We start from the raw sequence: 13,473 nt of genomic DNA, 5'->3' as shown, positions 1-13,473 counted from the left end.
TCCTACCCTCCTCCAAGGTATGGCTACTCAATCACCTACATTGGAATGCATATGAGCAATCACTCGAAGATAGAAAACAAGATAGAAACCAAACCCACCCCCCGTCCCCACTGTCGGAGTTGGCAGAAAGAAGGGACTGGGGACCCGCGGAGCCAGCAGCGCCCTTTATACCGCGATATGAGCGCGGCACTCCAGGGGGCGCCTGAGCTGGCCATGCGGGGCTTGCTAGGGAAAAAGGTTCTGGGAATCTGTGCACGGGGCGCGCACACACCTACATTGGAATGGATATGATCAACACATCTCGAAGAACAACAGTTACTGGTAAGTAACCTTGTTTTTTTACTTTAATAGAGGTAAGTTTTCATCCCCAATCTCTCCCCATATAATTTGGTGGGGGAAAGAGTTAAAGCATAGGAGATGTGGATGAGTTTTATTCTAAGCTTTGTCTGTGTGACCTTGAGTGAGTTATTTAGTCTCTCTGTACCTTGTTTTTTCTACCTGTAAACGGGAGGTAAGAGAACTTAGTTTCACAACTTCCAGTTAATTCATTCACATCTGTGAAGGCACATAGCAGTGAAAACCATTGTTTTTATGACTGACTTGTATAGCCTGAGTGCAGTATGTTTATGCACATCATATGTTGTTTTGTGGCTCTGGGTGCAAACACCCATATCACGGTTTACTAGTCATTGTTGAACCACCTCCTGGTGGCCACATCTGGGGATTAGCTCCTTCCAGGTCAGATGCCTACTTCTGACAGTTGCTCACACTGCATCCCTCCTCACTCTCCAGGACTCACGGAGCTCCCTCTTTGTGACTCAGCCCTCTGGCTGGGTCACTCTACAGTCCTCCCGTTCTGGGGTATCGAAGTCCCAGTGTATTAGCCATCCACATGCCATTCCAGATAGTCTTCTGATCTAAGGCCAGGTCCTATGCCACTTTCCCAGCAGTGGATAAGAGAAGCTGGGCCTGGTTCCAGTCCAGGGACTTATGTCCAGCAACTATGGTCTGCTTGCTCCCAGACTCTGTTGCTATTTGCCTGGACTCCTTCCTACTTTCATTCCTGTCTTCTGCCCCTCCTCCCCAGATTTACCAGCCCAAACACCCTCCTCCCAGGGAGTAACTGAAGACTACCTCCCCTCACTGATTTCTTACCAGAATCTGGCGCCCCAAACAAACCTCCCTTCTCCCAGGGAGTGACTACAGCCCTCTTCTGTTCTCAGCTTCATCCCTTAATACAAGCCCAGCCTGCTCCTTCCTTGCTGAATTTCATCGTCCATTAAGCTTTATTGCTGTCAGCTCTCCTCCAGATTCAGCATACAAGGTTAATGGACTTCGTTGAAACTGCTTTGCCTTGTGTGGGGTGGGCACCCTATCACACCCCAGTTTGCCCAGACACACAAAGAGCATGTCGGGAGAGAGCGAGAGAGAGAGCGAGAGAGAGAGCATGCAGAAGTGGTGGCTTAAAGTTCATCCTTGCATTCTCCCAATCGGGGCTGCTGTGCTGGGAGCCCTCTGAACAGGCTGCTGTGGCTCATGTCCAGCTGCAGTGGCAGCAAGAGTCTGAAAATGTAAGTGGTAGGAAAGGTTAGTGTCCTAAGAGCTCCTTCCTCATTCTATGGCATTGGAGGTTCACACTTACATTGGGTGATCCTCCCTGGGCCAGTTACACTTGCTCTATGACATCAATGGGAATGGTCTCACACAGCGAGGGGCAGATCTGGATCCCAGATTCATCAAAGCTGTGACTGGCTTGATGTTATCAGTGCTCCAGTATAACATAGGGCACATTGCTCCACAAGTCATGACTGTGGAGGAAGAAGAAAACCTAAACTAAACTTCACCCTACCTTAGCTTCTAGGTATTGAAATCAGTGGTAGTTAGGTTCCTAAGTGTTCATGAAAATCCCACTACCTTCATCTTTAGGTACCTAATACTTTTAAAACTCTGGTCCTAAGTGACTTGCCCACGATCATCCAGGAAGTCTGTGTGGGGCAGGGAATTGAACCCAGGTTCCTAGCTAGTGGCCTAACCTCTGAACCATCCTTTCTCTCATCAGCATCCACTGACTTTCCTCTTTTGTTAACAGTTAATTCATGCTTTTAATCCTATGCTATTCCGTTCCTGTCTGTTGGTTCTTGGTACTCCAGGAACCTTCCTTTACAGCACCTGCCTAAGAAAAATTCAGTCCTTTCCAGTGCTGCATAAAGCTTCTAAATGGAAAGCAAAGGATAGTGCTGGTTTTGCACTTAAAAAGCAAAATGTAACAATTGTTGTGCTGAAAAAAACAAATCCAGCCCGTGCCATATCTACTGATGAACAGTCTGCATGAGACTAAATTAAACTATAATTGACTAAAAGCATCACAGGAGTAACACCATTAAAAAGCCAGTGGAGACACTAAGAATGAATTTGACCCAAACCTTGAAATGTTGTGTAGCTTGACAGTAAGACAAATACGTCATTTTATATAAAATTCAATCAAGCTTTGATAAAAATGAATCCTGTTTAAACATGCTGGGCCTTATTTTCATTTGCACTATGCTCTTTTACACCACTCTGGCAATGTAAAGGTACCTTAAAGTGGGTGTACATTTCATTTGTTTCTACTGGAAGGCATCTTTATACTGCAAAAATAGTCTATTAGACTATTGGGACATCAGTTTAAATGAAAATCAGGTCTGTGTAACTATTTAACCCTCCCATGTGTGTTTGTACATAAATATCTGTGTGAGATGGGTGTGTCCCTGCTGTAATTCTTTGTGTGTGTGTGTGTGTGTGTGTGTGCATATGCATTTATTGGATTAGCTCAAACACTTGCATGCTTGACATTAGCAAGTTTAATTAATAAATGTATCCCCAGGCATTTGATGTGCAATACATACAGAGATGGCACATAGCAGATGTGCATAGCTACAGTTGTCCAAGTAATGGGATTATGTCTAGCTAAGTAGATGTGGTACCTGAACTAATTTGTTGAAAGCCATTCCATATTGAATACATGTTTTCCATATTTCATGTGAAATTCATTATTACAGAAAAGTACAACCTAGGCCTTTAGGTGGGATTTTCTTTTCATCTGATGACCGGAATGGACAGCAAAAGATTAAATGTATTTGGAAATCTTATTTAGGATGTTGGTCCTATAAAAGACAAAGTAGAATTTGAAAAGATGAAGAATCTTTCTTGATTTGGCAAAGGCAAAGCCCAGAGAAAGCATGCAGATAAGGGAGCTGGGAGCAAGGGAAAAGAAATGATGCTGATTAGTTAGAAAATATACATTTAAAGTCAATAAAATTTAAACTTTAGGTTCAGATTAAAAGCAAGAGGGGACCAAACTGCTCAGGAGACTGGTAATGAGATAAGGATCCTTTCATGTCTAGGTCATCAATTTTAATCTAGCCCATATTAGTAGTAGTAGTGAACGCAGGTCATTACCATCTAATGGCTTTTTGATGAGGCACACAAACAAAGACGGTTCCTACCCTAGAGCTCTTGCCATTTAAGTTAAACAGAAACAAGGTAGACAACACACACTGGAAAGCCCAGAAGAGGGAATAACTACAGTAGGAAGGGTTTTTTTTAATTCTTATTATTTTATGTTTCATATTATGTACTTCTTAAGGGTGTTCATGGGAGGCAAAGAGACTGTCGTTCATATGAATAAAAAAGTAATCAGTCGCTTGGCTTGATCTATGCACAATGAGTTATTGGGCTCAATCCACTTCTTAAAGTTGTAGTCACATGTCCCTATCACATAAATTAACATTACCATAGGTATTAATTAGTATCTCTATTTCAGTCTCCTAGAGAAGCCAAAGATTTAGTGATCATAGAGGCTGAAATTTCCACAAGGAGACCTATCTGTTGCCTTTTGATGTATCACAATCTATTGTGGAATTTGAGCCTATATTTAAAAAAATATAAGGATCCTGAACTGAAATAGGGACACTGTATTGAGACTTTTACTGATCCAAGAGTATTTTTTAGGTTTATAACATACGGTAGAAAGTAAAAAGATAATTTCAGTGAAACAAATACTTAAAAGAACATGGGTGAATTTAAACTACTGCTAAAGGCTATGTAAAATGAAAAGCACAGTGTTTCTTCTTGTAAGGAAACGATTAGGAAGGTGTCATCGGCAGATTTTGCTCTCTCGCAGGCAGGCAGAATTCAGTGGAATTACACCAGGAATGAATTTGGTTCTGTTTTTTTTTAGAATGTGGTGACCCTCACTTCATGTGGCTCTTCATTTTATGAAGCTTCACATTATTGTTGTGGATATTGCATGTCACAATTGGCACCTGCAGCCCCAAAACAAGAGATACAGGATAACATTTTCAAAAGCACCTAAGTCCTATTTTCAAAAGTGACTTAGGCATCTAAGTTCTACTTTGAATAAGGTTTTTAAAATGTTACCATTAGTGATTTATTGCAGGAAGGAAAATTAACTATTTACAGTGCTTCCAAAATAGCGCCTAATTTTGTGCTTATAAAAAGTACAAGGCTAAGGTTTTTCTCCCTGATCTCACTCAGAGCAGCCACATTGGACTGCTTCATGCCGCAGTAGACTTGCTTCACTCATTCTTCCAGCTCCAGGTTGAGGGAAAATTAGAAAATAAATTTTATTCTTAGTTCTAATATTTATAAAACCATGAGGTTAATACACACAAAACAGGCGTCTGAAACAGGAATTAAGCTGTATACACATTATATATCCATTGTACATTCAGATCACTTAGAACCAGTGGCACAATTTTCAAAAGCTCTCAGCACTGGCCTACCTGCTCTTAATTAATTTCAATGGGAATAAAGTTGGGCCAATGTTGAGTACTCTTTAAAAATCCTGTGTTGAATATCTATAGAGTAAAGTATTTGGAAGAACTCATTCAATAAAATACTGTTATTTGTTCTTATCTAAACCGAGATACCATAAAGAGTATTAGCACAGACTCTCAGTGTCTAAAGTGGTATACAGAGAGGAGAAGTGTTTGACTGTGGGATTCCACATTTACATATAGTCTTCTCAGGAAGTGCTGGCTCCTTCTCACATTCTCTACTCACTTAGCTGTGAGTTAGAAACAATTTCTATTGAGCTCCATGTAAGTGTCAGGCTCTGAACTGAATTCTGAGGCAGTTGTTCCCGTTCTGGAAGATGTTTAGAACCAGCATCTTGGTTTCCCTAGCAGTACCGTGAGGTCATACTTTCCTATTCCATGTCACATGGATGGAACTCTCTGCTGAACACTGTGGCTATGTCTTCACTGATGGCGGCAAATTCACTGCCGTCAGATCGACTTCTCTGGATCTGAGTCAGTGAAGACCCTCTCAGTCAATCCAGAAATCGACATATTAAGACCACCTTCTCAAGTGGCGTAGCCCTGCGTCAACAGGAACATGCTTCCCGTTGGCGCAGTGCAGTGAAGATGGCGCACAGAACAGAAGAAGAGAGGTCAACGGGAGTTACGCAAGTTTTTTGCGTAGCTTGCGTAACTCCGGTCGACTGCCGCCAAATCTCGGAGGTAAGTGAAGACAAGCCCTGTATCTATTATAGAAGATGTAAATAGGGGAGACAGACTACACATGCCTTCTCAAGGACTTATAAAATCACTTTGTTTTTTTATTTTTAATAAAGTTAAAACCATTAAAGGAATAATTTTCATGAAAGAACAGTTAGCAGATATCCCAATACTGAATATGTAAAAGAGAACAACAGCCCATCTCGGTGAAATATTAAACCATTTTTGCAATAAAAAGTGGAATCTGTTTTTTCTACACCATTTTGCTATGAATTATTCATGTTTATGATCCATCAAGCCTCTTTTCTCCTTGCTTAAGTGATCATCTCTTATTTGTGCTTCAAACAGGCAAAGAACTCCAAAATAAAATAAAGTACATGGGGGCAAGTCACCAGGAAAGAACAAACTGAATACATTGAGCCAAAGATATCACCCGTATTTATATAGATTAACTGCTTGACACTGTCCTGTCACTAACACTGAAATTCCTAAATATAAATGGATCTTCTTGTTGCCATGCTTTGCTCCAAATAAACCCACCAGCCTTGATTATATAAAATGCTGATTTTTCTGTGTGTCAGAATGAAGCAGTTTCCCCTTGGCTGTGCCATAACCCTTACAACTGATGAGGATAATGACGAAGTCAGTACTGGGGGGTTTTAAAGTTCCTCTGTGGGCCAACATTTTTCCAAAGACAATAGTGATGCTGGTATTTAATTTAGTAAGAACTTATTAGGGCCACAATTTACTTCTGTGCCAGGTGTGAATGGCTAGAACTTGTGTTCTGTGTTTGTTTCATTCATATTTTTGGTGGCTGGACAAAAGGGGCCAGATCATGGCTGGCACTTGGGTGGGTGCACAAGGAAGTGGGGAAGGTGCTTGCATCCCCTGCAGAAGATAGGCAGTACTCCATGCTCCTAGCTGCCAGAAAGGTGTCATAGTCAGCCAAACCTAGATTTCGGAGCCAAAGTCTGCAGTCTTGAGACAGAAGTCAAGAGTTGGCTGGGCTGGGATAGTGGGAGATCAGAGACAGGAGACAAACTGCCTGTCAGAAACCAGAAGATGAAGCTGGGGAAGCAGGAGCAGGTACAGCTAGCAAGAAGCACAGGGCACACAGTCAGGAGCAGGATGAAACCTAGTTATTCGGATGGCTTCCTGTTCCTGCTGTTAGCTTAAATAAGGCCAGCAGACCCATCAGCTGCTCTGGGATTCCACCACTTGGACCTCAGGGTCAGAGCCACACTGGGGCTGGGCTGCAGGAGTTTTAGGTAAGCAATTGCCAGCAGGCTGCCAGGTGCAAGCTTGGAGCATGGCTGCTCCCATGAACTTGCAGAACCCGGTTTGAGACCTGTGGGTCATGACAGAAGGGGTTGATATGAAGAAGTAGCCATTCTCCTGCCCCTATGCAGACCAGTAGTGGGATGAGCACGCTGCCATGGGGGTGAATAGGCAGCGTGCTAGGTTAGTCAGCACAACTCCTGGGGACTCAGGCACTATTCCATTCCCTCTGCGTGGCTCTCCCGTGTGCCTTACAGTGGGAAGGGCTCAGTGTAGCCCAACATTTTTCTGAGCCATTCTACACTCGTATTTTCTTACCCAGCTATTCCAATGTTTCTGTTTTCTGGCAATTTTGTCTTCTTGACTTTTAGATGAAGATCTTTGACAAAAATAAAGATGGACGACTGGATCTGAATGACCTGGCAAGGTAGATCTTAATGGGCCTGGTATGGTTTAGCAGCTTCTAAAGGCAGACCTGGGCAAGCTGATTGTTTATATAGCAATAGTGTTCCATCCCTCGAGGCCTGAGTTTGAATTCTTCCTACGTTTCAAGTGAAATTAAGCTGTCCTGTCTAGTTGTTTCTACAGCATGGGCCCCATCACCATAGCATCCAAGTGCCTGTTGCATTAGAGCGCTAGGTAATGCCGGGATTTGCCTCTCCCTCACTAACATGCCCTAGAATACTTTGTACTGACTGAAGAGGTGCCTCAAAGGAGGTAACATGGCATGGCAGCCGAGGGAAAATATTGAAAGATTCTGGACTGTGTGTGTGTAGAGCTGCAGTCAAGGCTATAGCTGAATATATATATATTCTCCTCATTAAGAGTCAGCTTTAAGCATGTATATTACAAGGGGACCACTTTATATGTATATATGCATGGATAGAGGTGAGGTCCAGGCAAAACTGAATATATAGAGAGAGGTTGCTTGACCTCACCTCTATCCATGCATATATAAGTGGACCCTTTTGCCTATCTGTATGTGAATATGTATACATATATACATAGCATTATATAGATATAGAAATAGATAGATCCATATATATATATATATATATATATATATATATATATATATATATATCATGTATAATTTCATGTTTTTAGCATGAATAATACTGGACATTTGTCCATGTCACAATAACACTGTCAGCCACACAGTCTCGTATAATTCAATATGCAATGCTATTTAATTTAATTCAGCAAAGCAATCCAATTACAGAGGAATAACTGGATAGTAGCGCTCACTTTTAAGGCTGACAGCCTCCACTGGTCCTATCACTGGAAATGTTCTGTAAGGGTCATTAATACAAAGAAGTCCATTTTCTGAGCAGTGAGCCAAGGGATGCATACTACGATTCCCCACAAACAGAGAGGGATTTATGTTCACATCACCCACAGACCTCTCTGAAAGTACCTCCTTCAGTAACCTCCTTCTTAAGAGCCCTATAACCTACAATCTTCTTGCCTTCTGTTCAAGTAGAACTAACACGATAACCAAAAAGATCATAATTTAGATCTCTCCCTTTAGGATTTTGGCACTCCAGGAAAATTTCCTCCTTCAATTTAAAATGGATGTAAGTAGCGCTATTTCCTAATGCATTCATTTTGCTTTTTTCAGCTGAGATAACTCAGCCTTAGCCTCAACCCATTGTCATTTCTTTTCCTGCATGCAGGCTTGCAGTACAGAAGAAAGGAAGAGCGATTTTGAGAAAATCTTTGCACACTATGATGTTGTGAGTTCTGTGAGGTTGTTTTATTATACTGCCGCTCATGTGGCATACCTGGGCTTGGACTCACATTCATTCCCAGGCAGTGCAGCACTGGGTGATGTTAGGGGTCCCTTTCTTCAGGGGAAGCAGTGTTTATAGAATTACAGAAGCAGTGCTGGCCTTAGCTCTGTGCCCTTCCAGCAACTTCCATGCATCACATGCATGCATCACCCCATCAACCAGAATGCCACCTTCAAAACCACATTCATAGTTCTTTTAACTGCAGCACCAATGGGGCACAGCAGAGACTGAATTCTCTAATTGTCTTATCTCACTTGGGAAGTGGCACTTCAGTGTCATTTCCTCTTTTCATAGGACTCGTAGGGTAGTCACCAAAGAGCCTCATAAACAGGTGAAGGAAGATGTCAGCAAAGTTTAAGGGGAGAGGAGAAGTCATAGGCAGATGGCTTGGGAGGTAGGAGATTATGGGAACATAGAGCTTTGGGGGAACCTGATTGGTAGAAAATATTACTATATTTCTGACTTAATGAAATGCCTTTAATGTTTCCTCTGTCTTTCAGAGTAAAACAGGAGCACTGGAAGGTCCAGAAGTGGATGGGTTTGTCAAAGATATGATGGAGCTTGTCAAGGTGACTTCAGGATTCTTTGTATTTATTGTTTCCCATATTTTTCATAGGAATGACATCTTCATGTTTTAGTTCAGTAGTTTAAATGTGCACAAACCACTGAAATTCTGAAATCAAGTTTAGTCATAGGAAGAAATTAATTTCATGGCCTCAGCATGAACACTATTGGATATTTGTCCATGTCACAATAACACTGTCAGACACATAGTCTGGTATATATAATTCAATATGACCAGCAGTTTCTTCTTAATAGAGGCCCAAGATAGTTTATGTTTTAAATTAGACTGACGATGCACTTCAATAAATGCTACATGAAGGTTCAGTCTCTAACTGGTACATATGCACACCTTTTTCTTTGGTCAAATTCCTGTAGGATTGAATGATTGAAGTACACTGATTTAGCTGTTGGCGGGAAGAGGTGAATCTTGCATGGACAGTACCTGGCTCTATCTTTTTTTATCACTTCCATTATGAGTGAAAAGGAGCCCGATCCTGTGAGGTGCTGAGTGCCCCCAGTTTCCAGTGAAATCATAAGCAGAGTGAGTGAATAACTGAGTTTTCGGTTTGGTGGCCAAACCAAAAAAATCTAGGGGGATAAAGTGGTCAGTTTCCAACTGAAAATGAATTTTTTCAGTTTTTGTTGCAGAAACAAAAACACGAAAATATTTTGATTGGGTCACACAAAATGTTTCAAATGTTAAGATTCATTCCAGTTAAGACTGAGGTGATGGTGGTAGGTTGGGTGGAGCTATCAGAGGAAATGGCAGAGAATACATTACTTCCTTCACTTAAAGGATCTTACCCACCTTTTGGTACTCTGGTTCGCAGTCTGCAGGGTGAAGGAAGAAAGAAGGTTAATCAAATCTTCAGTTGCTGTTGGATGTGCAGATAACAATGACCAAGATCTTGTGCAGAGTAGAAAGGGTTTGCTGATATAGCTATCCTGGCAAACTGTCATAGTGGGACACAGTTAATACCAGCTAAAGAGAGCTTTTGCCGGTATAGCTTCTTCAGGTTCAGTGAGTGAAATAAGCTATACTGGCAAAAGCACTTTTTTTTCTGGTATTACATCTACACTAAGGCTGTTGCAGACATGGCTATATCAGTTGGGGGTGATTTTATTTTTCACTCTCCTAACCAACATAGCTATGCCAGCAAAACTTAACTGTAGAGCAGATTCAGAGTTTCTTTTTCCATTTGTGCGTGGCAAGAAAATTATAATCTTTTCTTTGGATGTGGTCCTTGCCACAATGATCCATTCCTTTGATATCCCCACACTGCATTAGTACATATGTGTTCTTCCTGGAGCTACACCTGAAAACCATCTGGACTCTTCAGCTAGTGAGAATGCGATGCCCTGCCTGTTTACTGCAGCTATTCCCAGACAACAGATTACACTTGCACTGACTTCCATTTAGTTTCCGGACACAATGGGTTTTTTTTTTTTTCCGCTGCGTAGACATATCCTAAGGTAGCCAAGGTCCAAACTATATTGGTCAAAAACCAACTGTTCCAATTGTATCCGGAAACTAAATGGAAGTCAGTGTAAGTGTAATCTGTTGTGCGGGAGAAGCGCCAGTAAACAGGCAGGGCATTGCAGTCTGCACTAGCTGAAGGGTCCAGATAATTTTCAGGTGAAGCTCTAGGAAGCTTCCCTTAGAGGCTTCTCCTGTGAAACTGCATTTGGGACAAGCTGCAGCTAAGAGCTACCCCAGTTTAGAATCATCATCAGGATTTGAACTTTCAGCATTGCAGCACAGACTGCTCTTACTTGAGCGACAGGACTAACTATATTAGCTGGCAGCAGGAGAAGGTTGTTTGAGAGTGGTTGGGGGGAAGCCCAGCCTGGCCTAGTGCTCTATCTGTTCTCCATCCCTGCAGTTTGGAGAACTCCTGTCCCAGGTGTTATCCTCAGAGACAGGATAGGCTTTTGAGTCTATGTGCTGGGTTTTGGCAGATGGTTGAAGGGAGCCCAGCCTGTGTATCTGTTTTTTCCCTCCCAGGAGTTGGGGGAGCTCCTGATCCATGTGGTTAAACCAAGGAAAGGGATGTAAATGGACCACTGGGGCCATGCTCTGGGTCAAGGAATTAATAGAGAGGGAGCCTGCCCCGCCTATCTTCCCTTCCCCCTTCCTCTACCTACAGCTAGTCCAACAGCTTACTGGTATTCCCATTCCAGCATGTGCTGGTACTGCTGCTTTGGCAGCTGCGTGAGGAATATGCAATGACTTTGGCATGCTGCTGAAATTTTTCTGAGGACTATCAGAGAGAGAAAAGAATTGGCAGTTTCTGTATATCTCAGCAAATTCTGAATGGAGTTTCCTGGAACAAAGAAAAGCCACTTGTATAGCCCAAGAGGATTTCCTCTCCCAAATATCAAAGGCTTTCTGCAAACAATGGAGGTGGGGATCTTCTCAAAGAAAAGGTCTCCAGTATTCTTTATAATGGAAAGTGCTAGGCAACCTAAATATAGGAGGTTGTTACCAACTCCCCCTATAATAAACGGTAAATAATCACGGGCATATCTTATCTCAGTTAAGAATCAGAACTAGTCTTTACACTGACTGTGTCTATCCATAGATTAATAACATGGACTGGATATGGTGGTATCTGCCTTTCAATATCTGAAAGCCTGATGAACATCAGTTCTGATTTTTCCATAACCTGCACCTCCATCCATTCTCAATTTCTTCCTTCCCACCATTGAAACACAGTTAACTGTATGCTGCCTGTTAGCCTTGTGTACGTATAGCCAATAACAACAACCACAATAACAACAAAAAATGGCAGGTAACACCTATCTATGGAAATATATAAAATGTACTTTTGTAAATTGGTAGCAATCTGGATCGCCTCCCCCTAAATGCGGCCCTGTATCTACACACATTCCACAAGGGCCGATGTTTGTGTGAGAAAACAGGGTCAAAGTATAGGACAGGAGATCTGGATTCTGTGCACAGCTCTGCAGCAGTTTTTGCTACGTGAGCCTAGATCAATCACTTATGCTCTGGGTCAAATACAGAAATCATGTTAGATTCCCTTAAATCTAACTAAACCCACTACACCTACGCAGAACAACAAGACTTTTCCCTCATCCTTCTCTCCATTTCATTTGTACTGATATTGCCTGGTTGCTTGGTATCTCCTTCCTCAATGTGTTGCATGTGCTTCAGTCATTCTGGAATTCCCATTGACACATGGTGTTAGAAAAATGACTGAGATATTTTCTCTCCCATCAATGATTCTTTCTTTTGTCTCCAGCCTAGCATTAGTGGTGTGGACCTGGATAAGTTCCGTCAGATTCTGCTCCATCACTGTGATGTGAACAAGGATGGAAAAATTCAAAAATCCGAATTAGCCTTGTGTCTTGGGCTTAAAATGAACCCATAGTTTTGAATGCGCTTCACCTGTTGTTTGCAATGTTTTCCTTTGTAAGAACTTCCTGCTGCCAGTAGAACTGTTTCAGTGCTGTGTTAACAATCTGTGTGATAGTGCTGAACGTGGAAAGTATAGGCACTTCATTGTGGATGCCAGAGTGGAGAATGCATGAAGGACCTTTCAATTCAATAACTAGAATCACATTGTTCAATAGAAGAAATTACATGTGGGGCCTCTGTATTTTTTATCAATAATGTCCATATCCACAGACATACCAGTTTATCAAATATGGGGATGTCGTTCCATTACTGCCTTCATAAATTACTGCCACAATCAATTCTCTGGAGTAGGATGAGCCTTTCCTTAAAATGTAAGATTTATGCTCTCATGCTGTAGCTGCTTTCATTGTCTGATTTTTATGATGACTGCCTTCTATGTGAAGTCACTATATTTCTAAACATGAGCATTGTGCTTTACTTGTGCATACAGCATTATAATACTGGATGGATTGCAGTTTATTTGTGCAGAATAAAAACAGCAGTTAAGGAAATAAAATAAGATTGGTACTTATGCCTTACTTATGGATAGCAATACACCACAGGTTGTTAGTCATACTATAAATATGCAACTCATCAAGTGGTAAGATTCACGTTGTTCAGTAGAAGAAATTACCTGTAGGGTCTCTGCATTTTTTATAAACAATGTCCGGATCCCCAAACATACCAATTGATCAAGAATGGGGGATGTCGTCCATTATTGCCCTCATAAAATACTGCCACAATCTATTCTTTAGACTGAGATGAGTCCATGTGAATTTGTCATGCCTTGGCTTTAAGTATGCAAGGCTACAGAGTACACTGGAAACTTCTCACAGAGAAATCACTTACTGATTAAAAAATAATTTCACTCTGGGCCAAATTCTTCCTTTGACACAAATCT

The 13,473-nt window shown here is 41.7% G+C and overlaps 1 protein-coding gene across 1 annotated transcript in view; it reads left to right on the top strand.

The window, feature by feature from the left end:
• SCGN (secretagogin, EF-hand calcium binding protein) overlaps positions 1-13,092 on the top strand; it is a 41,209-nt gene extending 28,117 nt beyond the window's left edge. The window contains exons 7-11 of the mRNA XM_067537445.1: positions 7,169-7,224; positions 8,329-8,374; positions 8,474-8,533; positions 9,091-9,159; positions 12,418-13,092. Of these exons, the coding sequence (XP_067393546.1) occupies positions 7,169-7,224; positions 8,329-8,374; positions 8,474-8,533; positions 9,091-9,159; positions 12,418-12,546 (360 nt within the window). The 3' untranslated portion in view covers positions 12,547-13,092. The remainder of the gene's footprint in view (positions 1-7,168; positions 7,225-8,328; positions 8,375-8,473; positions 8,534-9,090; positions 9,160-12,417) is intronic.
• The last annotated feature ends 381 nt before the right edge of the window (positions 13,093-13,473 follow it).

This window comes from Emydura macquarii, unplaced genomic scaffold, assembly GCF_026122565.2.
Source record: "Emydura macquarii macquarii isolate MOO-44397 ecotype Brisbane River unplaced genomic scaffold, CSIRO-AGI_Emac_v2 contig_431, whole genome shotgun sequence".
NCBI classification, from domain to species: domain Eukaryota; kingdom Metazoa; phylum Chordata; order Testudines; family Chelidae; genus Emydura; species Emydura macquarii.
Note: the sequence above shows the minus strand (reverse complement) of the source record. Positions and strands in the feature narration are given on the sequence as shown.